The following is a 25,878-nucleotide window of genomic DNA, read 5'->3' on the forward strand; positions in this document are numbered from 1 at the left end:
AACTTCATAAGGAAGCTTAAAAAGTATTAAGCAAGCACCTTCATTTATTTTTCAGCTCTCCGTGTACAAAATCTTCAATCCTTCAACGATATTCCAGAATGAGCAACCGGAACACTCGATTTTCTGCCCTTTTCTGTCTTTTTCTAGTTTGTCACAGAGTGACAATTTTTAGATTTGTTTGATTTGATAAAAACATTATTTACGATCAACTTTGCAGATGATTTTACCTAGAAATATAACAATCTGTCAATTTACGATTCTTTAAATTGTGCATCATGTGTATAAAGCATTATCTTGTCGTTCACATTACATTCAGTACTTTGAGTTTTCGGGAATGTTTGGAATTGAAAAGGCATTGCACAATTGCACAATTGTAAATTTACATTTTATGCATTTTTTACAATGAATACTAGGTTAATGAATACTTGAAATTTAATTTCCTGCCCTTATTTGTTCAGAAGAGGCTGTCACTAACCAGCCTTAAGCAATCTTATTATTTCCTCCAGAGCTTCGCTTTTAATCTGAGTTTTCGACACGTATTTCACACATTTTCCAAAATCTGTATCGTTATTAAAAAAGAACTCATTAAGACTTTCACATGAAATTTACAGATTTTCCAATTCCCAGAATTGTTCAGCATTGGCCTGGTAGCTATTTGAGGGCAACTTAGATATAAATCAATAGATCCTTGCCCCTTCCCCCACCCCATAACACAACAGCAGCAGCAGCGTCACTGTCAGAGCTGGTCAAAGTGATAAAACGACCTTGGAAAATAAGGAAATAATAATGTATATTGTACAGTTCGAGACTAATTTTGGATGAGATTTATAATGAAAAATAATGCTATGCTATGAAATTGTTATTTACACGACGACCCCGTATATATATGCGTTATCTATGTTTGGCAAAATAGCTTTTTATATATTTTGTATCATGTCATTTTTTAAAGGATGGCCCATCATATTGAAGGTATTTTTTACACATATAAACCATTAACCCTATAATAAAAGTGAAGTGTGGTTTGATTGAGAATGAATAAGTATTCCGCTGTAATGAACAAATATTTTTATTAATATCCTTCAAAGTGTGTTTCATCAAGTAATTATTTTGCACTTGGTGTACACTATATGATTTTCATTAAAGTTAATGCGTATATATTCTAAGTGGCGGATGTACTCCACTTAGCCTGTGATACTAACCCTAACTTCCTTGGTAGGTATTCTCTTTCGAAAGATATCATAGTGTTCATTGTAATGTATGGTATTCTGCAAAATGTATCCCAGTTCACATCAACTCATAATCTTGTGGACAATAATCCACGTTGTTGCGGCTATCTCAAATCTTACTTCTGACCAAGGTTTCGATTCGAGTAGTCGAGTCGTCGAGCAATCGAGTGATGCCGTCGACCTTCGGTCCTTGCAACAACAACTGAATCAGGAGTCTTTGATCAGGCTGTCTCTGGTCAACCAACTGTACACGTTGAGCAGCGACATGCTTACCGTGAAACAACGAATGATGGCCATCGCAGTGGAAGGTCGACAGTTTGAAGACAAACTGGAAGCAATGGAGAAGAAAATAGTTGCGCTTGAAAACGAAAACCGGCGTATGCGTGATACTCAGGAGCAAATTTCTATCCTTTTGAGCAATGCAACTGACGCTGCAACAGGGTATGGTTTGCCCAATGTTGCTTCTACACGTTCTCAGGGTAAGTTATCAAACTTTTCCTGAAGCTCAAATTACATCATTAAAACACTTGAGTTTCAAAAGAGTTGTGTATTGATCTTTTGTGTAAAAATATCTAAATTGTGAAAAAGAGCAATAAGAAATTTAAAATCAATTTATAACTAATAAAAAGAGTGCTACTTTAATTTACAATGAAACTATTTGTGTCACATTTTACAGGGGTTTTTTTTTTCAAACAAGACAGAAAACTCGATAATAGATGTGCACGTCAGAAAATTGCCGATACTCATTTAAAAATGAGCAAACAATGTTCCGAATGCTAGTATTTTTTTTTAATAAACTTGCGAAATTCAATGTTTATGCAATTATTCAACAATCTTGATATACAAATTTTGAATTTTACGAAACACGACGTTTTAGGACAGCATATTAATGACTTATTATTATTAAGATGCATTAATGTAACTTGTAACCCTAAATATTGGTAAAGAAACTAAACCTTATATTTAATTATTTTTGTTTATGTCAAAATCATCCTAATTTTAGATAAACCAATTTTTTTTCCACAGACAATGAGTCAGTTGTTGCATTCAGTGCCTATATGAGTCAAAAGCATGATTTAAGCAAACTCACTGCAGAAAACGTTGTGTACGATAAGACCTGGCTGAACACAAATGGCGTTTACAACACGATCACGGGATTCTTCACAGCGCCATCTAGTGGACTTCTTGTATTTTCCTGGACGAACCTCGTAGCCGAAATGCCAATGTTCGATTCGGAGATTCTTGTGAATGGGGAGAGAAAAGATCTGGCAAAATGCAGTACTGAACTTGATAGACAAGGATATGAAAGTTGTTCTAATACAGTTCCCTTGGTTCTTAAAAAGGGAGATTTGGTGAATATTCGAAAAGTGGATGCCATTTTACTGCAAGGAAATCAGTGGTCCAGTTTCAAAGGATGGAAAGTGCGATAAAGACATGTTCTTTTTGTTTGTTTTTTTTTTCAAAAATATTGTTTCATATTTTTTAAGTTTCAATGTATATAATTTAAACTTTAATCACAAAAGTTCCTGATTTATATGAGAATTGATTTATACAAAAAAAAAATATAGAAGAATTTGTCATCAGAAATTTGTTCGTTTTTACTTTTTGGTTTTATCTGGATGATTTTAAAAATAAATGTGAAAAAGAATACTATCATCGCTGTTTCCTATTGACCTGGGTGTTCTTTTTTTAGTCCCCTACCGGTTTTCACCGGAGGGGACTATAGCTTTCCTCTGCGTCCGTCAGTCAGTCTGTCCGTCCGTCTGTCTGTCCCACTTCAGTTTTCCATTAATTAATTTTTTATTTCCATTAATTAATTTTTTATATTCCAATTTTTTAATGTTCGGGTTCGATATTCTGCATAACAGTGCATTGTTTTCACAATTTCCACAAACCGGTAGGGGACGTGTACTGCTGATGCAATACTCTCAGAATTCTTGTTAATTATACAAAAGATCTTAATACATTTCAATCGACTAATTTTGAACTTACTACTCGGCTACAAAATTTACCCTTTTATCCGCTGCATTACACATTTAAATCTTGATATATATGTATTAATAACAATTAATCATCAGATATATATCTCTTCGCAATATTAAACAAATAGGTGATGTAATTGCATAGATACATTAGCAGGGTAAATTCAATCTAAATGAGTTCTATGCGTAAGCTTAGAATATTTTTCAGATTTAATATCAACATTTTCAATAAAAAGCATCAAAAAGTAAAACACTTATAGGATAGGTGTATTGTCAAAATAGGTAAACTTTATTCCTATGCTTCTTAAGGAAGTTATATATTAATATTTTTTTATCAAGCTCCTTCATTTTTAGCACACCCTGTACAAAAACTTCAATCCTGGAACAGTTTTCCAGAATGGACATTCGGAGCACTCGATTTTCTGCCATTTGCCGTCTTTTTCTAGTTTATCACAGAGCGGGAAGAATGAATCTTTATATTCCTCAAATTGGTAAAACCCTTCCATACGGGATACGATGCAGATGGTTCCATCTGAAAAGATAAGCAATGCTGAAAAAGAATTCTTTCAGTTTTTTCAGAATGTTTTCTCAAAGCGATACTTCCTGTACTTTGATTTATCGGAAAATCTTAGAAATAGCAATATATCGATGGAAGATGGAAATACATTTTCCACAATGAGTGTCAAATCTTTAAAGGTCAAAAGTTTTATTTTCTAGCGGTGTAGTTTTTGCAGAAGTTGTCACTTACCCGCATTCACCAGTCTTATCATTTCCTCCAGAGCTTCACTTTGAATGTGATTTTTCGTATGGCCTCCGACAACAGTTACAATATCATAAGATCCTATTTAGAAAAAAAGAGTGCGTTATGAGGTCAAGGATACGTATTGTACATACAAGTATTTACTGAAGAGGGTTTTTGATGGGCATGGCCATATTAAGATTATATAAATCTTCTTTACAAGAACACCCCTGTAGAGAAAATGTTTGAATTTTAAATCAAAAATATTGGACTCTTTTCTTTAATTACTATGCAATGGTTTTAGGCAAAGAAATCATGTCTAAAATTTTTTAGTAGATCTGGTGGTTAATTTGTTGATCATCCAGCCTCCTGATTTCAATTCTTATGTCCCTTAGTTAATAGTTCTTATGTCCCTTGGTTAATAGTTATTATGTCCCTTAGTTAATAGTTATTATGTCCCTTAGTTAATAGTTGTCCCTTAGTTAATAGTTATTATGTCCCTTAGTTAATAGTTATTATGTCCCTTAGTTAATAGTTCTTATGTCCCTTGGTTAATAGTTATTATGTCCCTTAGTTAATAGTTCTTATGTCCCTTAGTTAATAGTTATTATGTCCCTTAGTTAATAGTTATTATGTCCCTTAGTTAATAGTTGTCCCTTAGTTAATAGTTATTATGTCCCTTTGTTGATAGTTATTATGTGCCTTAGTTAATAGTTATTCATCTAAACCTCATTATAATAGCTTTTGAAAATAGTCACATAAATTTGCTCAAGGTGAAATTAATAAAAAAAAACCAAATATCATTACTGATATATTAGGACCTATTTGCTACCTGATGGAATATTTAAAGGTTCTGTTCCAATAGCCTCACAGATGTACTTCCGGTACAATCCTTTCTCTCGTGCCTTCTCCAGCATACCAGACGACGGCTCCAAGGCATCAATAATTTTAAAGCCAATCTTGGTCAACTGTAATACGAACAAGTCTAATACATTTAGGTCAACTCTTACGAAACTCATTTTAATTTGACATGTTCATTTCGAGAATTTTCAAGTCCTCTTTTAATCAATTTGCATCTGTAACCAACCCTTATAGTTGGGCCTTTTTTTGCAAAGTAAAAATTTAATGACCATTTCTTTAAAAACTTTAACATTCTATTACATTGACACTTTTGTTCTGTGCTCTTCTTCAAAGGGAAAAAAGATAATTTTTCATTTCCTTGTGGGACAAAATATAACATCATTTAAGGTCCTTTTAAAGTGTCATTGATATAGGAATTTACACTCCATCTTCACGGTGTTAAACTTAAGGTAAGAATTTTGTAAGAGCGCAAGATTTCTTACATAGTATCTTACGTGATTACTCTAATGAGATAAACCACAGTGTAGCTCGCTTGAAGAAGAAGAAGAAGAAGATGGTGATGATGATGAACAAGACATTACTTGAACTCTCAAAACTTGTCGATGTAAAAGCATCGTTTGAGATTTAAATCTAAATATTTTTCACAGCAAACAATACTATACATTGTAACATCTGTAACATAAGATTAGACAATGACTACCTCTTCTGCAACCAATCCCGTTCCGGCGCCGATGTCCAGGATTGTTTTCTGGGGTCGTTCATCTGGTTTGATTAACTTTGCGAGGGATTCTGTCGCTGTTTTATGAGCAACGTACTCACTTTTAGTTAAAACCTGCAAGACACCAAAGGGCCATACATAATCACAGAAAATGTATTCTATGTGTATCAGTGATTTTATAGCTCAATATACATATGAGCTCAAAAATATTAAGTCATATCATATAAATACAGTAGACTTGGGAACAACAATATTTAAGCTCAAATATTTTGTAACCATTTTGATTTCATTCACTAGGCTTGAGAACAACGAAAGCCACAATGTTTGATAATAATGTTGATGTTAATCTCAACATATGCCTTAAATTGATTTAAAAGATCAAAAATAAGCACTGAGGCATCATTTTTTACGATAACTGGAATATAGATACAATTTGATTACACGACCAATTCCCATTGGCCAGGATTTCTTATTGTTTGCAATCTGATTCTAACAGACGAGTTATATTTGTAGCTGTTTGCAGGGTGTTACCATTCCGGGGATGGCGGTTTGCTCTACGATGATGGTCCATCGCAATATTAAGATGGAATCGCCCAAAAATGATACTTATAAAAATAAAAATTTGCAGACTAATTAGTAAACATTTTAAGTTGAGAGTTTTACAGATTACTAGTAATGACAGCTTTAAATGTACAGATTAATGGGTAAAAGTTAAATATTAGATTACGTGTGAGAAAATGATTAAAGTAAGTGTCATTGTGGCGAAAATGCGTCTCCTTAGTAAATATTGCATGAGGATAATAAACATATGGACAACAGAAGAACTCGCCTACAGTGTATACTCTAGAAAGCACCTTATCGTAATCCTTGCTGACGTCATCATAAGCGGCGGCAAGTTCTGACTGATTAAGTCCATCTTTGAAAACTTTTCCCAGCAGAGTTGTCACCCCTGTCTCTGCCGAGGGGACACTGTACTTGTTGGTGTCCATCTGCTTTAATGAAAATGAAAAAAATATAAACTTTTCTGATCACTTTTGCAACGTATTCCTTTCGTGTAGATCTTTCGATACGTAAACTGCGTAGAAAATCTGTTTGTCAAAATATTGCAAAGTGTCATTATGATTTGCTGCCATGTTATTTTGACATGTACATATGTGCTCAAGGTAACCAGATATTTTATTTAAAAAACGTCGCTTACCTGTAAATGTTTGTGTGTGACCTATTTAATTGTGCATCCGGATTTTTAAAACGTAAATCCTTTCAAGACATGTGTATAAATCTTGACACAACTGATAGTGCTGTTATATGGAGGGTAATCGTGTTCAAAAATCCAGACATCCGAATATGCAATCGTGTTGGTGTGTGAGCCTGAGTATGAATATGTGTAATTCTGATCGTGTACCCTATAAAACTCGGGCATAAACACATGTACGATTTGACTCAGTTCCTTCGCATGATGCATATTTTGCAGCTTTATGTTTTCATTAGTTAATTAAACCTTCAACTCTGCACACTTTCAATGCGTAGTTTCTGCATTTGTATCTTCAGGCTCGGCAATAGCACGTCTGACATGATACAAATTGACAAATGTAAAGTCTACAAGTTTGTCGAATTTTGACATGACCTTATATGGCAACTGCCTTGCTGCAAGAAATGGCATGTCGTAATTGCCGGAATGGACGGAAAATAAACATGATATTCCGCTAAACTGTTGCAATAAGCTTTTAATGAACGACTCTTTTTCTATCGAAAATACCGGTATTATTTTTAGAAAGGTGTTCGGGGTATGATTGAAACTGGACCAAACAGGAAGAGGTTCATCTATATAAGAATCGATGCCGATGTGACGAATGCGCAAACTTCTGTAGTATAATTATCATGGTATTATACGATAACGGTTAAAAAGAAATGCCTGATGTCTTATTTCTCTAAAATAATTTGAGATGTAATTTAAACTGGAATATAAGTTAATGCGTACTCTTTTCTAGAAATGAGACGGATCAAGAAATTTCCTAAGGGGGTAAATATATTTTGAGCGGCATGGGGTTCGGAGACCGCCGTGAGGTCCCAAGTACAGTCTGTAGCTCCATTGCTTCTGAATTCTAAGAATTTTAAAAGAGAAATTTTAACCGGGTTTTCCGATTATTGAAATAGTGATGAAAATGGCGGGCGGGCGAGTGGCTGCCAAAAAGGTACCCTTATTGTACCGATAACTCCTCGTACAGTTCTTTTGAAAATCAATTATACATAGATCATAGATATGCAAATTGGAAAAATATCAGCTGTTGAACTTGGTCATTTTTTTGGAAAATACATTGCTATAGAGTATCCCATTTCTTTGGATAGGTAGTATTTATCAATTCAGGATTGACAAATGGATTATGAATACTGTTCACACACAAAAAACCCGGTTTGCTGTCACATTGACAGCTTTTCTCTTGCTATTTTTCTGAATTAGTTTGAATAAACGACCTGCAAAGATTTGGGAATTTTTCGCAGAAAAATGTATGTAACTATAATGAAATGTATTTACCTATTTAAACTTTTTTTAAATATCAAAATGATTTTGTTTTGCAAGTGAAAGATAAATAATAAAACAATCTAAAACTGTTATAAATAAAAAGAAGTTTTATAAGCACCAAGTTTTGTTAAAAATTGAAAGGTTTTGAAGAAATAGTACGGGTATACTAGTATGTTTATGTTTTTGTAATTATGTTTTTTCTTCGGAAATAGGATTTCTGAAAGTAAGGAACGGGATGGGTCAGCTGAATTTGATCGAATTTGAACTGGTAGAGTTTTAATTATAAATATTTTAAAATATATACTGTATTGACGATAATTTTAAAAAATTAAGTAGCTGCTTTATGGTAAAGAGTAAATGTTCACAAGTAGCTGTAAAGCTGTATTATAATAGCTCTCCGGAAATTTGTTATCAACCAACTTCACAAAGTCAGTCTGTATTGAGCCGACATTCAGGACGTCATACTCATATCCCGTAATAATTGCTTGAAATAATTAAATGCCCATTTTCACCTGCATGATAGGCTTTTTCCCTATATATTGCGAACAATGCAAGATGAGACATTTTAAAAAAATAATTTATAAACTTTTTAATTTCACGACAGCTCTCTGTCTCTCTCTCTCTCTCTCTCTCTCTCTGTCTCTCTCTCTCTCATCTTGGGTTTATATGATTAATATACAACAAAGAAAACAATCGACTACAATCATTAAACAATTGACATTTCGTGTTAACGTTAAGTATGTTAAATAGACAAGTACATGTAAACTATATCAAGTATCTGCAATTTAGGTCAACAAGTCCTTAACTTATTGCCATTTATATGAAAGAGTAGCATCCGCAAAGGGTTCCGTCTTACTCTGGGTCATTGACTCTAACTATGTGGTGTTTTACTAAGTAAACATGAATTAATTATTCATCATATGATGTTCCTTCAGACTCTCAATCGAGGATATCTTGGGACAGAGTAGCAAAAGTTCTTTTTTACCAGCAAACAATTATTAATTTTTAAAATAGGACATATCATTGTTCATCCCAATAAATCGATTGACTTAAGTTACATACAGTAGGTCACAACAATGATATCTCTCTTGATTATTACAAGTAAATTAATTAGCTATTAAAGTGACATGTGCATATAATTATGTACAATTGTGCCGTACAATACACATTTTAAACAATCAGTTGTACATAAATATAAGACAACAACCCATTTTGACCAATGAATAGGTCACCTTTGATTTTATTAACGATTGCAGTTCATCGCAGATTAAACAATTGGTTGACTTATCATATACGTCAAAGCAGAGCAATTTTGGTTACACATGAAAACAAAGTCGTTCTGCGAAATTCGGTCCCATTGGAACAATTTATTTTTATTTATCAAATGTAAAATAGCGGATAGGAAATATAGAGCGAACAGGCACCTGCTATATTGTTCCGTCAGCACACCTTGTACAAAAATGTTATTCCTTTAAGGGTATTCCAGTATGGGCATTCGGAACACTCGATTTTCTGCCATTTTCCGTCTTTTTCTAGTTTGTCACAGAGCGGGAAGAATGAATCTTTATATTCCTCGAATTTGTAAAACCCTTCCATACGTGCTACTATACAGATGATACCGCCTGAGGAAAAAATGTGACATTTTCTTATAAAAAATATATAAACTCTGCAGTTTTCAAATTATGATGTAAAGTTTTCATTTATTAATTCAATGACAGAAAAAATATGGCCATCTTTACTTCTATTATTCGTGTTTTTGTGGAAAAATCACACGTATACACAGATTCTGAATAATATTAATACAAGTATGTAGCAAAATTACGTCAATATCGTCCTATATATTTTTTTGCAATGTTTTCCTGCTAAAACTGAAGCTAACATTGTTTTATTTTTTTTTAAATAAATTATTCGGATTTTTTTAAAGTTGTTCTCTAGAATACTATGAATTAGAGTTTGTTCAATATGAATCATTCAACATTGTGTCAGTTGTTGTTGTTTTTTTATAGTAAATGAAAGGTCGTCACTTACCAGACTTCAACAGTCGTATCATTTCTTGCAAAGCTTCGCCTTTGATGTGATTTTTTGTGTGACTACCGACAACAGTTATAACATCATACGATCCTATGTATATTTGGAAGAAAAAAAAGTCTATCACAAATACTGGACAAAGTTTTGTGTAGATCTTAACTATAAACTATTCAAACCATACCTGTGTTACTTCCTTTTTTATATCAGTATTGATATGCCAACCCTTGAAATGTATCATTAGTGTTTTGAACACTTTCGATCAGTTTTCGAGAGTTTTGAATTTTGATTTAGAGGCTTAATTTGTTACATGTACCTGAGGGAATGTTCAAGGGTTTTGAGCCAATCACTTCATAGATGTAGTTCCTGTACAACCCCTTCTCTCGAGCCTTCTCTAGCATTCCAGATGATGGGTCCAAGGCATCAAAGACTTTAAATCCCTTCTTTGTCAACTGCAACATTACAATTCTGACAGATGCAAAACATATCTGGGTGTCTGTGTGTTTTAAATGAAAGAACCAAAAGATGTCATGGTTGTATTTTCACATCGCCTTAACTTGAACTTGAAGTTAAATCATTTAATGTACTCACATGAGAATTGGTAAACCATGTTGTTGCTTATTAAATTCACTCATTAATTATGGAATTCAATGTCCCGTTTTTTGTTGTTTTTTTTTGGTTCATTGCTCAATTTCTCAAATACTTTTTTTATTCTTTGGGGCATCGTGTAAAGAGCTGCATGTTTACTTTACAGTTATATTTCACTCTTTAAAAATTCACAAATTTTTCACATTTGATAGCGAGCGCAGCTCGCAGGCGCGCAGCGCCGGCGCGAAGCGAGCTCTACCGGCAAGGCGTGTGTGAATAGAAAATTCGGACTATTTGCACATTCATTCAACGGATTTTTTTGGCGTCAGTAAATCGGACCAGTAATGCCTTGTTTTAATCGTCCCAGTAGTTCCCTGTAATTATGGTTTCCCATTTCACACTCTCGCGAGAACAAGATAAAAAACTATGTACATGCATGCATTGTAAATAACACAACGCCAATTTCCATTACTTTTAAGACTAACGGAGTTATCGTCCTTCCGAGTGACGTCACAATGGATTTCTTACACATTGATCTGACAGAATTTTTCGGCGTCAGTAAATTTCGACCCACAATGCAAATCCTCAATGTCGGCCGATCTAACTAGACTGGATACCATCTCGCGAGAATCAAAGTAAAACTTCTGAGAAACAGATAAATTGTGTAATTTCCAGAACATCATGCTTTTTAAGTAAACAAAACAGTATTTTTCGCGTAGTTTTTTCTAGTGTGTTTTCAAAGAGACAGACTACACTTGACCGACGTGAACGTTGACGTCACAATAAGGGGGAACTACTCTAAGTAGTTATTGTAAATCTGCTGAAATATGAATACCAAAATTTTCTAAAAATCTTGCAGAGCTAACGAATGGGGACATTTCTTCAGAGACAGGAAACAGCTGTTACTCGCTCTCATTTGGATGAATGCTCACATTTATTTTATTCACTATATTTACGGTAATTTCCAGGAACGTTTTTTAAATGGGGCGTGGCAAATTCATTCAAAAAATCTTCACAAGCAAAAAGAAAAATAAAATTCTCAAAATCAGGAAAATTCTAATCGGGGTGAGGAATGGGGAGTGCGTGGTACGCCTTTAGCTCTTTAGCTGCTCAAAAGTGTCTTTATTTTCACTACTATTTACGGTATTACATGCTTCCGGGGGATCCATTTTCCTTATGTGATCAACAAATTTTTTTTATACGTAAATTTGATTTTTTTTTTAAACGTGGGGGGGGGGGGTCTCTGATAAGTCAATTTTTATTTGTAAGTTTAAGAAAAATGTCTGCTGCAAGAAAAGATGAAATAAACTGCAATGCACATTATGTTAAAATCTTAATTATTCAACAACATTTTATCTGAGTTAAATTCTATACTGGCGTGCGACCAGTATATAAACTAGATACGATCTCGTTACGAGTAACGAGTAGGTCTTCCTTGCGATTTCTGTTTTAAATCATACCATGAATAATCGATACAATTTCAGAATTATCTCCCACACACACACAAATGGGTGTGGCAATGAGTTTTTCAGATAGATATTGCTACAATCAACAACTTTGCTTCTATAATGCATTACGAAATCTTAATCGTTTTTATGTAATTTGTAATAGACTTTACGAGTCTCTTACCCCCCCCCCCAAAAAAAAAAGGGGCAAGCCCCTTTTTCTTGATATCTTTGAAAAGGTCTTAAGAATACTAACATATTTTGTTCTTATACCAATCTAAAATTGTTGATCATTTTTGAGATACAAATGATTTAATATTTTAGGGGCCAGCCCTTAAGATCCTTAATGGGGACAAAATTCGTGTTTTGATAAGTGGAATCGATTTAAATCATAAATTCAAACATTTTCTCTTCTATGATGTCTAACAAAATATGTCTACTTCTCTAGATATATTGCGTCCAAGTTTAAGTACTTTGGCCCCTAAAAATCCCTAATTACGTAATAAATGGGTGTGGCAATAATTTTTTCTGATAGATATTGTAACGATCAACAACTTTGCTTCTATAATGCATCACAACATTTTTATTGTTTTTATGTTATTTGTAATAGAGTTTACGAATGTCTTGGCCCCTAAATAAAGGGGCCAGCCCCTTTTTCTTGATTTTGTTGGAAAGAACGTTTGAATCTCTACCACTTTTGTTATATATGTCTAAACAAAATATCAACTGATAAAAAGATACAGATCAAAACGTATGAAAATTTTGAATAGAAATTCGTACCCAATTTTCGTGCCCAGGCGAGCTCCAAGAAATGGCGCCACTGGCGTAAAACAACATAATAGTGCACAACTTCAAACTATAGACTACCTATCCTGAAAATTTCATAGTCATATCTCTGATAGTTTCTGAGATCAGCTCTGCACAAAATAGGTCGTAAAAATGTACAAAACGGCCGATAAATCGGTACCGGAAGTGACGACAGGAAAAATCTCAAAAATGTATGAAGTTTACATCAAGTCCCATCTTCTGTGAAAAAATGGTTGAAATCAGTTGAACAGTTTTCGAGAAATCTCGTGCACAAAATTTGGAAAAAAAAAATAATAAGAAACAGTACGAAAACTATAAGGTCTTCCGTTGGAAACGGAAGACCTTAACAATCTGATTAAAATCAGATCTTTGATCCGCTCCGACAACTTCTGATGTCGCTACACTTTGTTCAGCAACTATCAGAATTTCGGAGCGTTACAAAGATCTGATTTTAATCAGATTGGTATATAAATAAATAAAAGACTTATGAATTATGACATGCATAATGAAAATTTACTGGAAAATTAGGTATATTTATTTTATTTTGCATTCAAATTCATTTACTTTACGTCACTACTTTTATTTTTATTGATTTATCATAATTCATTTTTGATCACCTGCTGCGCTCGCCCCAACGGTTGCACCGTAAAACATTATTTAAGTTTCTTTTGAAAGGAGAGCTTACGTCCGGAAGAGACTTTGATTTATTGAATCAACCTTTAATCAGCAATTTATATGTATATATATAACTTTATGTATATAAAAATCTCCAAAAACATAATTTTCTGAGGTACATGTAAACGGTACACTAGAATCATATTCGCACGACGTCAAAAACATCACACCAAACAATACATGCAAATAACCTCTTCCGCAACTAATCCCGTTCCGGCGCCAATGTCCAGGATTATTTTCTGAGGCCGTTCCTCCGGTTTGATTATCTTTGACACGGCGTCCGTGGCTGTATTTGGACCGTAATATTTACTCTCAGTTAAAACCTGTGAGAGCCAATTTGAAGACATTGTTCGTTTTACAAACCTTCAAAATGTAATTGACGATATTTTTACCAGAAAAAAATAATAAACAGTTTTAGTAAAAACCGATTTTTCAGTAAAATTTTGGGGGTGGTTGTTTTACGGTATAAATGTGGTTTTTCAATTAAAAAAAATAAACTTTAATTATCGACACTCTGATTCACAGACGCTATTTGTTGCAAGAGTTGTTCATGACCTTGTCGTACTCCTGGCTGAGGTCATCATAAACAGCGGCAAGTTCCGTCGTGTTGAGACCTTCGTGTAAAACTTTCTCTAACAGAGTCGTCACTTCCGCCTCCGCCGAGGGAAGGGTGTACTCACTCTCGGTTGCCATCTGTTTAATAATCAATCAAAAACATTCTTTGCATTAATTTTTTAATTATCATTTTTAAATTTTTAAAAAGATAAATAAGTATATTATATTTTTTGTGTAACCATGTCATTGACTTGAAAGCTTTGGTACACGTGTATTTAATTTTCAAAACCAGAACTGTATCAAGAAATGAATATATAATACTTTAAAAATGACCAGTCGAATACTAATAACATGTGATCAAATATTATGCCAAATTGAATACTTCGTCACATAAAATTATCTTATCGAAAAAATGAACATGACACACATGTAGCACAATATTGATTAAATTAACTCTAATTGTAATTTCATACTGATCTTTTTAACAAGCACTGCTTAAAAAATCGAGTAGCTGTATGAATACTTCTCTTACCTGTTGATGTGAAATTTGACCTATTTTAATTTAAACTATGGACAAAGTTGTCTAAAACTAGACTAGGTATATCCATGCCGCGGTTGCTGTGTTGTGTAATTGTCTGAAACATTTTATAAAAAGGCGAGGCATCCGGCATTTCATAACACTTTGCACTTCTTAATTTACATTACACAGACAATGACAATTAAATCTTTAATAATTGTTTACTGCTAAAGATTTGTTTTTCATTCATCTTGAAAGGTACATACATCTTACAGCTGCATGGTGATTATGAAACCATTTTTTTTTTCAAATGCTTATTTTGTGTGCTACACACACCGATTATATACAAGTATGATCTCAACTATTTCTAACGGAAATTGATTGCAATTCATAGCTATGTAGAAAAGTACAGGACTGAAATCTACACGCCCCATATATCGAATGGTCGTTTCGACCATTCGACCTTCTGCAATCTAAGAAAATTCACGGACTGCAAGAGATAATCATGATGATATCAGACTCAAGTTCCCATGCAGAGGGTGTATACTTACATTAACAGTAATTAAATTAATTTAACTGACATTAACAATCAATTTATTAACCTGTTCAAAAAATGTAACTATAAACAATAAAATGCTTTCTTTGATGAATTATTTGGGCTATGAAAGTATCGATTATTGCAGAAAAAAATTATATAACATGCTAACACGGGTTATGTATTTTTTTCTGCAAAGTTGCAATCTTCATATCCCGCATGACTCACCAAAGAAAACATTTCTTGTTCTAAATAAATAGCATATGGAGTAAGCCTAGAATTTAAATAATTAATATTTCCATTGACACAGATTAATTAGAATTTACATTGTATATATTTCTTGGCACGCCCATTTAAGATTCGTTCCAAACGTCGAGGCGTATATGATTTTGTAGCCTTCTCCCTCTCTCTGCATGTGCGGTCCAATTGATTTCACAATAATGTAGACAAACGCAATATGTAAATTCATTTTAATCAAAATTTTCAAAAAGTGAAACAAAAGTTTTTGGCATATGTACAGGTAGTTAAGGCGCCATAGGGCTGGGGAAAAAACCTCAAAATTCTCGATTGTTTGTTTTCGATGTGTTCATGTTATAAAAGTCCTTATTACTCTGTTGTTCAAACTTAACATTCTGAACAGATAGGATTTCTATGTGCGTATGGTTACGACTTCCATCCTAAAAAAACTTAAACAAGTCTTTTATGCTTTATAAGCTATCGTAGTCTTCAATATTGCATTGAAGAAAATGTTTAATATTCAAATGCATAGCCAATTCGAGCGCATAGCCAATTCGAACGAATATCCATTCGAACGCAAAGCCAATTCGAACGAATATCCATTCGAACGCAAAGCCAATTCGAACGAATATCCCATTCGAACGCATAGCCAATTCGAACGCATGGCCAATCGGATAATGGGTATTTAACATGTTTTTATCACAGTGATGTAGTGAATGTTTATTCATTGTTCTTGGTAACGTGAAACATTGTGATTTATTTAACAGAACTAGCACACTTTATACAACACTTGAGCCCCCTCCACTTTCTGCCAGTACGGACACGACGAGGATTCTATTTTCTGCCATCTACCTTCTTTTTCAAGCTGATCACACAATGGGAAAAACGTATCTTTGTATTCCTCTAGATTCGTTAAACTTTCCATTCGTGCCACGATGCATACAATTCCACCTGTTGTGATAAAGAAATAAATAATAAGGTTCTGAATGTTAAAAATCTCAATTTTTCGTTTTTTATTCTGTATACAGGAAAATATTCGCCCCGTTTTATTTTCGCCCCTTTCGCCCTCGTTGTCAGTGGGCAAATTTAAGACTGGATGAATTCCATGTATATATAATATTCATTTTAACACAACTGCATTTTGGCAAAATCGAGAGAGTGTTAAACCTTTTGCAAGTTTAGAGGGGCGAAAATATCCCGGGGCGAAAATAACCCTGTATACAGTAGAAAAATTACTCCCTTACTTAAAGAAAAGTGTGTAACCTTATTTGCTAATCTACCAGAAATTTTTTTTAAAATTTGCATGCATATTTGCATCATCTGATTTTGCAGTGTAATGTCTAGCAGCGCTGTCTATTTGTAACCAGTGACACGTAAAACTAACATCTGTGACGTAAACCCAATAACCAAATTCCTTAACCAAATACTAAATGATAGAACAGCCATAACCATATAAGGCTGTACAAATAATGTCGCACTAGGCCCTTTGCATTTAAGTTTGTCAATGTATTAAACAATCATTTATTACACGAACCTGGCTTGGTTAATCGTATTATTTCATATAAAGCCTCGCTTTCGATGTGGTTTACCCCGTGACTTCCGACCACTGTGATGATGTCGTATGATGCTGTAAAGCAAGATTGAAATAAATACATTTAGAACACGATCGTACCTAAAGGATTTACATTTTAACCGGATGAAATTATAATCTGGGCGATTATACAGTCTCCCAAACGAACGAGGCCATCCTTGGGAGAAGGGGTGACCCACATGGGTCAAACTTAACAGACAAAAAGATTAAGAACTTGATTATTTTTATTTCTGAAGTCTCATGATGTTCCCCAGGGGTCCTTTACTATTTATCAGGTGAACCAACATGACCCAAGAAACAAGAATATATATGGTTAAGGGTTGGGGATCTTAACTGTTTTCAAGATATTCGGGCACTTCCTGTTTGAGGGGGGTCAGGATCACCCCCAGGGCCCATGACCTACATACCATTTGGTGCCCCTTGACACAAGGAACAAGAATATATATAGCATAGAGGTGGGGTCAGGACTGTTTTTAAGATATTTGGGCACTTCCTGTTTGAGGGGGGTCAAGACCACCCCCAGGGCCCATGACCTACATACCATTTGATGCCCCTTAACACATGGAACAAGAATATATAGGTTTAGGGGTCAGGATTCTAACAGTTTCTGAGATATATGGTTTCCAATTCCTTGGGGGTGGGGATGACCCCAGGGGTCAGATCTAATAAACCATATATATTGCTTGTAACAGTTCATATATGATTCTGAAAACCCTATATTATTATCTTTGTCCGTTTTCAAGTTATAACCATTTACAATAGAGTCTACGATTTTTCCCATAAGGTTCACTGTTAGACCCCATGACCATTTGACCCCTCAGAAAAGTGGTTGGCCAACCCCAAATGAGAAAAATTAAACCAGCGTGCACATCTAGATATGCAGGCTTATCGTATCATAGAGTTTTGTACAATTCTGTTAAGCCATCCCTGAGAAAGGCTACGGACAAGTTCAGAGCGGGAAAGAAGAAAAAGAAGAACTGTACAAAAACAATAAGTCTCCAAACTTCGTTTGGGAGACTTAAAAATAGCTTATATGGTCTTCTACATGTGTAATATGTAAATGACAAAAGCGTATTCTAAGGCTCAACTTAAATAATAGAAATGGAAGGCTGCTGCCTTATATTGTTTGGTTCATTATAAGATGGCGTGTTTCTATGTTTTAAATGTTGTGATTAATTTTTAATTAGATAGTGCTTTATTATTATAATAATAACACCCATTTCAATTTTTTTGTCTGACATAAAAGGTAATCGGGCCAAATTTATCATGTTATTTCTACTTTTAATAGAAACATACACTTATTCTAATCATGTTCTGTATAATTATGTAACTATGCAAATCATTGCTCTGCCAAATATACCTGCTGGAAGGTTCAATTGTTCCTTGCCAATGGCTTCACAGATGTAGTTTCTGTATAAGCCTTTCTCTTTGGCTACATCTAACATTCCTTGGGACGGCTCTAACGCATCAAAGATTTTAAATCCTACTTTATGCATCTACAATACAATCGTTTTCAAGTTGATAAAGACTATAATTTTATGAACAAAACGCTTATCTATATTTGCAGTAATTTTCTCTCCAAACATTATAGCCAGTAGTTTTTATATTCAAATGAGGAAACTTGTCAAGAAAAAAAAGAGAAATCAATTTAATGCACTTCATTACAAACGAGTGACAGGTCATTTTCGCTACTTTTTTCCCGTCCATTCACATGTGTCTGAAAAAATTCCCTGCTCCAATTTCGCCCCCCCCCCCCCCAATAAAAAACCCAAAAATTTTAAGTGAAATTAACGTAGCGCTTTAAATTTTCTAACTCATAATGTAGACAAGGTGGGGGGGGGGACAAAATGGGTGTCTGGGTGGAGCAAAATTAAAAGCAAAAAAGTTAAATATATCTAGCCAGCACAGGCTCATTAACTAAAGAACATTGGTTGTTCCGTGCACAGCCAAGCAACCTACAGATTTCACCACTGATATATTTCGCTCCTACCGACTTTCTTTAGAGACTTCTTGGGGAAAGGGGGAGGGGACGTGAGGCGAGTACCTCTTCCGCTAGCAGCCCCGTCCCAGCACCGATGTCAAGGGTTATCTTCTGGGCTCGCTCCGCCTCGGGGTAGATTTTTGCAACGGCCAGGGCCGCACTGTTTGGGGCCATGTAACCATTACTTAACACAACCTGCAAAAAAGTTAAGAACGTACCTTGTAAGCTATCATGATGAGATAATTTAGATACATACTGTTTCAGTATTTCATGTGATTCTTTTGACAAATTTCAAATTAATGATAATAATCTAAATCGGTTTTTTTTTAATGTCTCAGACTCAATGTGCGTTCCAATCATATAAAATGTGAGAATAATTTAAAAGCAAAACTGAATTTTTAATGTTTATTCATATTTACAATTTAGAAATATGTTCAATTCAGTAAGGGAGGCAACAGTGGACAAAATTATACTTAATTTGATTCAAAACTATTACATAAACAGCAGAAACAATAGATATACATTACAATACAACACTTTCAATAATTACGCACTTCAAATATAACTAATTTGGAATTTTAGCAATATAAACAGACCCGGGCCGGGGGGGGGGGGGGGTGTGGACTGGACCATTATAAAAGAAATGAGATTATTATTAGGCCGACAGCTCATAACAAGATGTATGGTGAAAAATGGCTTGCACAATTCTGTCAGTAAAATTAATAAGTCGTCATTGAAAAGATGTATAGGTGAGGAGTTGATACCTTGTCGTAATCCTTGCAGACATCGTCGTAAGCTGCGTTCAGTTCTTTCTGGGACAGGCCTTCCGCCAGGACTTTGCCCACAAGTTTTGCCGCATCCTGATCCTCAACTGGAATGGTATGTCTAAACGTCGTCATTTGTCTTTTCTAAGGATATTAAAGTATTTTTGAGGTAAAGCTTTAAGGTACTACAAAGAAATTGGTCACGGAGAGAATAATTCTGAGCATAGATTATAATCACTGTCAATTTAAGCAAAATGCGACCTTCGTTAAAACGTGGTTTAATTTATTATTGCTCTGAACATGACATGAGATCATTTTCTGAACATGACATTTCGTTTTCCTTTTTCCGATTTCAAAAAACTAGTTTTGTTGTATATTGTCACGAGAACATGAGATTAAAAAAATGTTATAATCTATTTCTAATTTCAATATTTGTAAATATATTATCATACATGTACTTGTGGGATTTTTATATTTACCATCTCTCTCTCTCTCTCTCTCTCTCTCTCTCTCTCTCTCTCTCTCTCTCTCTCTCTCTCTCTCTCTCTCTCGTAATTTTTAAAAGAGATAACTTATAGTGTCACAATAAACAAAATCAATCTAAGTTGTAGAAAATAAAAAGCAACAATGAATTTGAAAATGTATAAATTTCAACACAGATAATTCTCATCATAAGAAAACAACATTGTAATATATTTTGCTTAATTCGAGCAGCAGGTTACGCTTTTTAAAAAAGTGCACATTTTTCAAAACAAAGATTATTATAAATGTTGTAAATGCACTACAGTTTCGGGCACATGATAGCCCCATTGTGGTCATCCCATTCCTTGTCCGTGCCGTGTTTACATTACGTAATGTAAATTTCCGCTGGGTGAATTCAATACAAACTAGCCCTTAATTAAGTGGCCCATAATAAACATGAGCATCTCGCGTTCTTCAATGAAATTGACCACCTAGAATATAATGCTGAGCACAATTTATTAAAAAAAAAAGCTGTCAATTTTAATTGAGCGAAATATAGGACCATTAATGAGAGATGGTGTTTGAATACTGACAGTCTCTTACCTGCCTGGTAAATTTCCGCTTCTGCTATGCATTCAGAGGTCTCCACGACTTTACTCGGTGTTTGACAATGACCTTGGCATTTAAATAACTGAAGAGTTACGGCTCTATATAGTTGGCTAGACCAAGTGGTCAAGGGAAATTTTTATGATAATATTCAGCGGACACTACACTGGATATATATTGGGGGGGGGGGGGTTAACCTTGACGAAATATGTCGTCTGGCCGAGAAAAAAAAGTGGCCAGTTGAATAAGGGCAACCAATCTTGTCTTATTTATATTTGTATTGGACCTACATGTTTTTGATTAAGGATCAAAGTGATCTTATCCGATATACATGTACTTTTAGATATTTCACAGAGAGAGAGAGAGAGAGAGAGAGAGAGAGAGAGAGAGAGAGAGAGAGAGAGAGAGAGAGAGAGAGAAGCGGCCAGTTGAATAAGGACAACCAGTCTTGCCTTATTCATATTTGTATTGGTCCTTTACGATTAAGGTCAGATTAAAGTGATCTTGTCCGATATACAAGTACTTTTAGGGAGAGAGAGAGAGAGAGAGAAAGAGAGAGAGAGACAGAGAGAGACAGAGAGAGTTTGTGAGAGAGACAGAGAGAGTTCGGACGCTGTCAGATGTGCAATGGAGGAGCAAGGACTTACACGGATTTACATTTATATTTTTAGTACATAATCAATGATCTAGCTAATAATTCATCGACTGGAACTTTTTAACCCCTTTATTTTACTTTACATATGTTTCATAGCTGCCCCCCCCCCCCATTCCCCAAGAGTCATTCAGACAATAAAATGGTGTGATGTTGCATGGTATGCATGATAAAGAGGAAAAAAATCACGCCATGTTAGGCATTTGAAGAATATGATCTGAACGCGACCTTGAGTAGTACACTTCAAACTAAGCGATGTTTTACAGCGAGAGATCATGATATCTAGGTGACACGCCGTGATAAAGATTTTGAGATCTAGTTCGACTGTGTAAGGTTAACATTAATATCTTAATAAAAAAAATATATATTTTGGAGTTTACACATCAGTTAAATAGAGGCTACATGTTTTTCTACTTACATGTACGCATGACCGATCCTAGATTTATCTGCCAACTATATTTTTTTTTATGATTTCAATTCAAATTTGAATTTGGTATTTACGTATACGGGACAACGGAAATGGTTTTGTTGTACATTTATTTTTATTCATTAGATTTTCTGTGGTGCGTATGATTTATGTTTGTTCTTGAAGTAATTATTGACATATAAGTACGAATTTCTAAGTATTCCCTTAGAATAAGAAAATAAGGAAGCAAATGTACAGACCATTGTTAACATTTTTAAAAACTTCGATCCAAAAACATGTTTTGTCAAAACTTTATATCATAGACCAAGTTATTTCAATCACTGGTATCTTATTTTTTTCAGTAATAAATGATAAATAGATAGGTACACTTTGAGAATAATTCAACAACGGATAATTTAAATTTCTACAAACAATAAAATAATAATGTTGTGATTCAACAGATATTTGATATTAAACATGGTTTATTTTAAAGTTATGCTCTACTTTTCAGTAAATTGTAATCAAGCATAAAATTCTATGGTCTAATATTGAATATTTGCATCAAATCCTTATCGGATAAAATTCCATTGCAGTTATCCCTCATTCTATTTTACAGAATAGCATGCATTTGTGGTCCTTTAAAGGGTTAAAAAAAAGTATTTCAATAGATTTATATTTTTTTCTCTGGATAATATTAAATAAGAAAATGAACCATTAATTTAAATCCAAATTGTTTTTTGGATTCTCTCTCTCTCTCTCTCTTCTCTCTCTTTCATAGATTTTTTTTTATTATAACGGCAATACAGATACCTCAATCAATATGATAGAGTTTAATATTCCATAGAATTTTAATTTGATGTTCGAAAAATGTAAATTATCACCAGTAAAAAGTCAAACAATCCGTTCATATTTTCATAACATTTATTCACACATTTTTAAAATGTATATTCATAAAATAAAATAATTTGTACATAAAAAATGTCAACATTTTTGTCAAAATTTGTCAATATTATAACACAAGTCAGAACACAATTCAGCACACTCTGTACACGAGCTGAACACCTTGGATTCTGTTCCAGTACGGACACGGCGAACACTCGATTTTTGTCCATTTTCCGGCTTTTTCAAGGTCATCGCACAACGGGAAAAAAGAGTCTTTGTATTTGTCTAAGTTGGATAAACTCTCCATCCGGGCAACTATGCAGACGATGCCACCTAGAACAAATTTAAAAAAAAGATGGTTACCAAAGGGGTAAAACACGTGTTTGTTGCATGTAGAAAATTTCCCTGCTTTGAGTCAAATTTCCTCTTTTTTATTTTTCGGTAATGGAATTTTTTGTTCATATACCATATCTTGATAGGGAGAAGGAATATGAATATTCATAATTTTTTTCTGTAAGTGCTTCATGTCAATTATTCGACTCACCTGATTTGACCAATCGGATGATTTCTATCAGAGCTTCGCTTTCGATGTGATTCGCTATATGACTTCCAACAACTGTGACGATATCGTATGAGTCTGAAAGGAAAAAAAAAACCCACAGTCATTCAATTCATTCTGCATTTGCCTAAAATGAATTTAAAAACATCATAATCAATCTCTGATTAAGCTTATCAAACCATGCCGTCAAATTTGCATTCCTATATTGAATGAACAATATAGAAAAAAAAGCACCCGTTTCATTGGGGTTTTTACCTGCGGGGATTTTGAGGGGTTCTTTGCCTATCGCATCACATATGTAGTTTCTGTAGATGCCCTTTTCTTGGGCAATATCCAACATTCCCTGGGATGGATCTAAGGCGTCTAATGTTTTGAATCCTTTCTTTAACATCTGCAGAGAAAACGAAAAGAAATATATTGATCTTTTTGGACATGAAAGAAAATTATGGGGCCGAAAAAATCCTAAATTCTTTACTTTTTAAAAGATTTAAAATAACACTTTTCCATTGTGTTAAAATATAAAAAAAGACGTAAATAATAAGACCGTCTATTTCCGTAACGGCAATATTTTCGGTCACGGAAGTACCCGAAGTGTACGTTGACGTCACGCTTACCTCCTCTGCTAGGAGCCCAGTCCCGGCGCCGATGTCAAGGGTCACCAGACTGGCTCGGTCTTTCTCGGGGAACAGTTTGGTCACCGCCTCGGCACAGCTATTAGGAGCCTTGTACCCGTTGTCTAAAACTACCTACACATTTCAAATATGAATAAATAAAATCTAGCAAGGAGTGAAGAACGAACGCGTTTTGGTTGATGACGATAGCTTATGTTCATCTGCAAACTACATGTATAACTGCAAAAATGTGAATATGTTTAGATTTTCTTTTTAATTCCAAAAATGCGTATTTCAAAATACTCTCAGTCATGATATCAAAGCAGAAACAATAGAGTGTCACGATTCTGTGTGGTTCTATGTACCTTGAACGCCCCCCCCCCCCCCCAAGGAACATGAAAAAATGTTGAAAATTGCAATCTCATTGAGAAAACTTACTTCAATTACCTAATCTATATGACATATCAATCACAATTCAATGTACCCACATTGTTGTATTGATACATGTATATATTAACGTTCAACTAGACAAGTCCTGCAGACAGAGAGCGTTATTTTCCGCTCAGTGTTATAACGCTAAGAAGATTAACCATTAAAAGTTCACCTGTGCCTGCCCTGAAAAGATTGTCCAAATATGGTCAAACACCGTGCATGAATGTGTGCACCACCCGTATACATTTTCAGCTTTTTTCCGCCGTCTATTGATATGTTAAAATAACGTTCCGGCCTGACATTTTTCAAGCTAATTTTGAATGGAATCATTTCCGAGATATAATTTGTTTATTGTCCAGTAAAATGATTTTTTTAATATTTTGAAAGAACTGTTTTTTAATTGATTTCAATTTTTGTTTTTATCTAAAATCGATTTCGTCTCGGAAGAAAACATTTCTTTCCTGTACCTGATCGTAGTCTTTGCTGACGTCATCGTAGGCCGCGTTCAGTTCATTCTGTGAGAGTCCGTCGGCGAGAATCTTCCCCAGTAAATACTGCGCCTTTTTGTCCTCACTTGGTAGAGAGTATTTCTTTTCTGCTACTGAAGTCATCTGAAAATTCAACAAATGAAAATTACACATTTTGTTATTATTTTCTAAGCATACAATTTTATTAAAAAATTAAAACTGTGTTTTTTTTCAAAGAAGTAGTTTTTGGTGCCAAACGACTTTTATTAAAGCTATACAGATTTTCAAAATAGGTGGCAATATTTAAATGCATAAACAAGAAGAAATGAATCATTTGTGAAAGTTGAAAATCGTACGAATTACTTTTGAAATGATTCATTTCGAAATAAAATAACCTGCAAATTTTTATCTAATGCTATCCTTAATTTTCTGACTCAAACAAACACAGAAAGATCCTATTTCAAATCTTACCTTGAAGATTTTAGAACTTTGAAAAAAAATTGAGATTGCAATAAAATTATCAGTCCTATCACAAATGGACACTATGCCGGACAGTAAAGATTTAAGGCCACTGGACAAGAATTTTTCTTTTTAAATGCCCATTCAAACTTTACGGAAAATTACCAATTTTTTTTTCCCGTATAAGCGTAGTCTACATATACATGTCATAGTTTTCAAGGTCAGCCGGGCCTGACACGGTCTTCTGTCATGTGAAAAAAATCTCAAACCTGGGAACAAGGCGCCCTGTCATCAGAATGACCAGTATATGTATATACACCGATAAACGGACACACAGGTAAATACCTGTTAACTGGGATGTGCGACATTTAACTTGCAAACAGAAATTTTCCTATCTCGGTACTGTATCTCCGCTTCCTCAGCGAGGAAAATATTTTTTCAAGAAAATGTAAAATGTTTGTGATGGAAGAGTCGTCTGTCTGTCTGTCTGTCTGTCCGTCCGTCTCTCTCTCTCCACACACACACACACACAAAGGAAATTGAATAGTGACACAAACGAAAATGCCAAAATGTGT

General features: G+C 34.3%; 5 protein-coding genes across 6 annotated transcripts; 1 reads left to right on the forward strand and 4 right to left on the reverse strand.

The window, feature by feature from the left end:
• Positions 1-1,221: 1,221 nt before the first annotated feature.
• LOC105343193 (cerebellin-4) lies at positions 1,222-2,876 on the forward strand. Its single transcript, XM_011450441.4, has 2 exons — positions 1,222-1,705; positions 2,253-2,876. The coding sequence occupies exons 1-2, from the start codon at positions 1,258-1,260 to the stop codon at positions 2,654-2,656; spliced, it is 852 nt and encodes a 283-aa protein (XP_011448743.3). The 5' UTR covers positions 1,222-1,257; the 3' UTR covers positions 2,657-2,876.
• Positions 2,877-3,430: 554 nt separating this feature from the next.
• On the reverse strand, positions 3,431-6,859 carry LOC105343194 (methyltransferase-like protein 27). Of its 2 annotated transcripts, none has more exons than XM_020073306.3 (6): positions 6,725-6,855; positions 6,381-6,515; positions 5,509-5,640; positions 4,780-4,915; positions 3,957-4,049; positions 3,431-3,740 (listed from the first exon to the last, which is right to left on the reverse strand). In XM_020073306.3, the coding sequence occupies exons 2-6, from the start codon at positions 6,513-6,515 to the stop codon at positions 3,559-3,561; spliced, it is 678 nt and encodes a 225-aa protein (XP_019928865.3). In that variant the 5' UTR covers positions 6,725-6,855; the 3' UTR covers positions 3,431-3,558. The 2 variants fall into 2 exon arrangements, with proteins under 2 accessions (XP_019928865.3, XP_011448744.4); XM_011450442.4 differs by having other exon boundaries at positions 3,432-3,740; positions 6,381-6,518; positions 6,725-6,859.
• A 2,405-nt stretch (positions 6,860-9,264) lies between these two features.
• Positions 9,265-14,280, reverse strand: LOC105343195 (methyltransferase-like protein 27). Its single transcript, XM_034476859.2, has 5 exons — positions 14,143-14,280; positions 13,779-13,910; positions 10,389-10,524; positions 10,076-10,168; positions 9,265-9,669 (listed from the first exon to the last, which is right to left on the reverse strand). The coding sequence occupies exons 1-5, from the start codon at positions 14,278-14,280 to the stop codon at positions 9,488-9,490; spliced, it is 681 nt and encodes a 226-aa protein (XP_034332750.2). The 3' UTR covers positions 9,265-9,487.
• Positions 14,281-16,080: 1,800 nt separating this feature from the next.
• On the reverse strand, positions 16,081-20,968 carry LOC105343196 (methyltransferase-like protein 27). The gene is made up of 6 exons (XM_011450448.4): positions 20,833-20,968; positions 19,768-19,911; positions 19,067-19,198; positions 18,383-18,518; positions 16,966-17,058; positions 16,081-16,382 (listed from the first exon to the last, which is right to left on the reverse strand). The coding sequence occupies exons 2-6, from the start codon at positions 19,900-19,902 to the stop codon at positions 16,201-16,203; spliced, it is 678 nt and encodes a 225-aa protein (XP_011448750.3). The 5' UTR covers positions 19,903-19,911; positions 20,833-20,968; the 3' UTR covers positions 16,081-16,200.
• A 1,828-nt stretch (positions 20,969-22,796) lies between these two features.
• LOC105343197 (methyltransferase-like protein 27) lies at positions 22,797-25,472 on the reverse strand. Its single transcript, XM_011450451.4, has 6 exons — positions 25,316-25,472; positions 24,845-24,988; positions 23,949-24,080; positions 23,590-23,725; positions 23,320-23,412; positions 22,797-23,108 (listed from the first exon to the last, which is right to left on the reverse strand). Exons 2-6 carry the CDS (start codon positions 24,986-24,988, stop codon positions 22,927-22,929), a joined length of 687 nt encoding a protein of 228 aa, XP_011448753.3. The 5' UTR covers positions 25,316-25,472; the 3' UTR covers positions 22,797-22,926.
• Between the last annotated feature and the right edge of the window lie 406 nt (positions 25,473-25,878).

Source organism: Magallana gigas, chromosome 9 (assembly GCF_963853765.1).
Source record: "Magallana gigas chromosome 9, xbMagGiga1.1, whole genome shotgun sequence".
Lineage (NCBI taxonomy): Eukaryota > Metazoa > Mollusca > Bivalvia > Ostreida > Ostreidae > Magallana > Magallana gigas.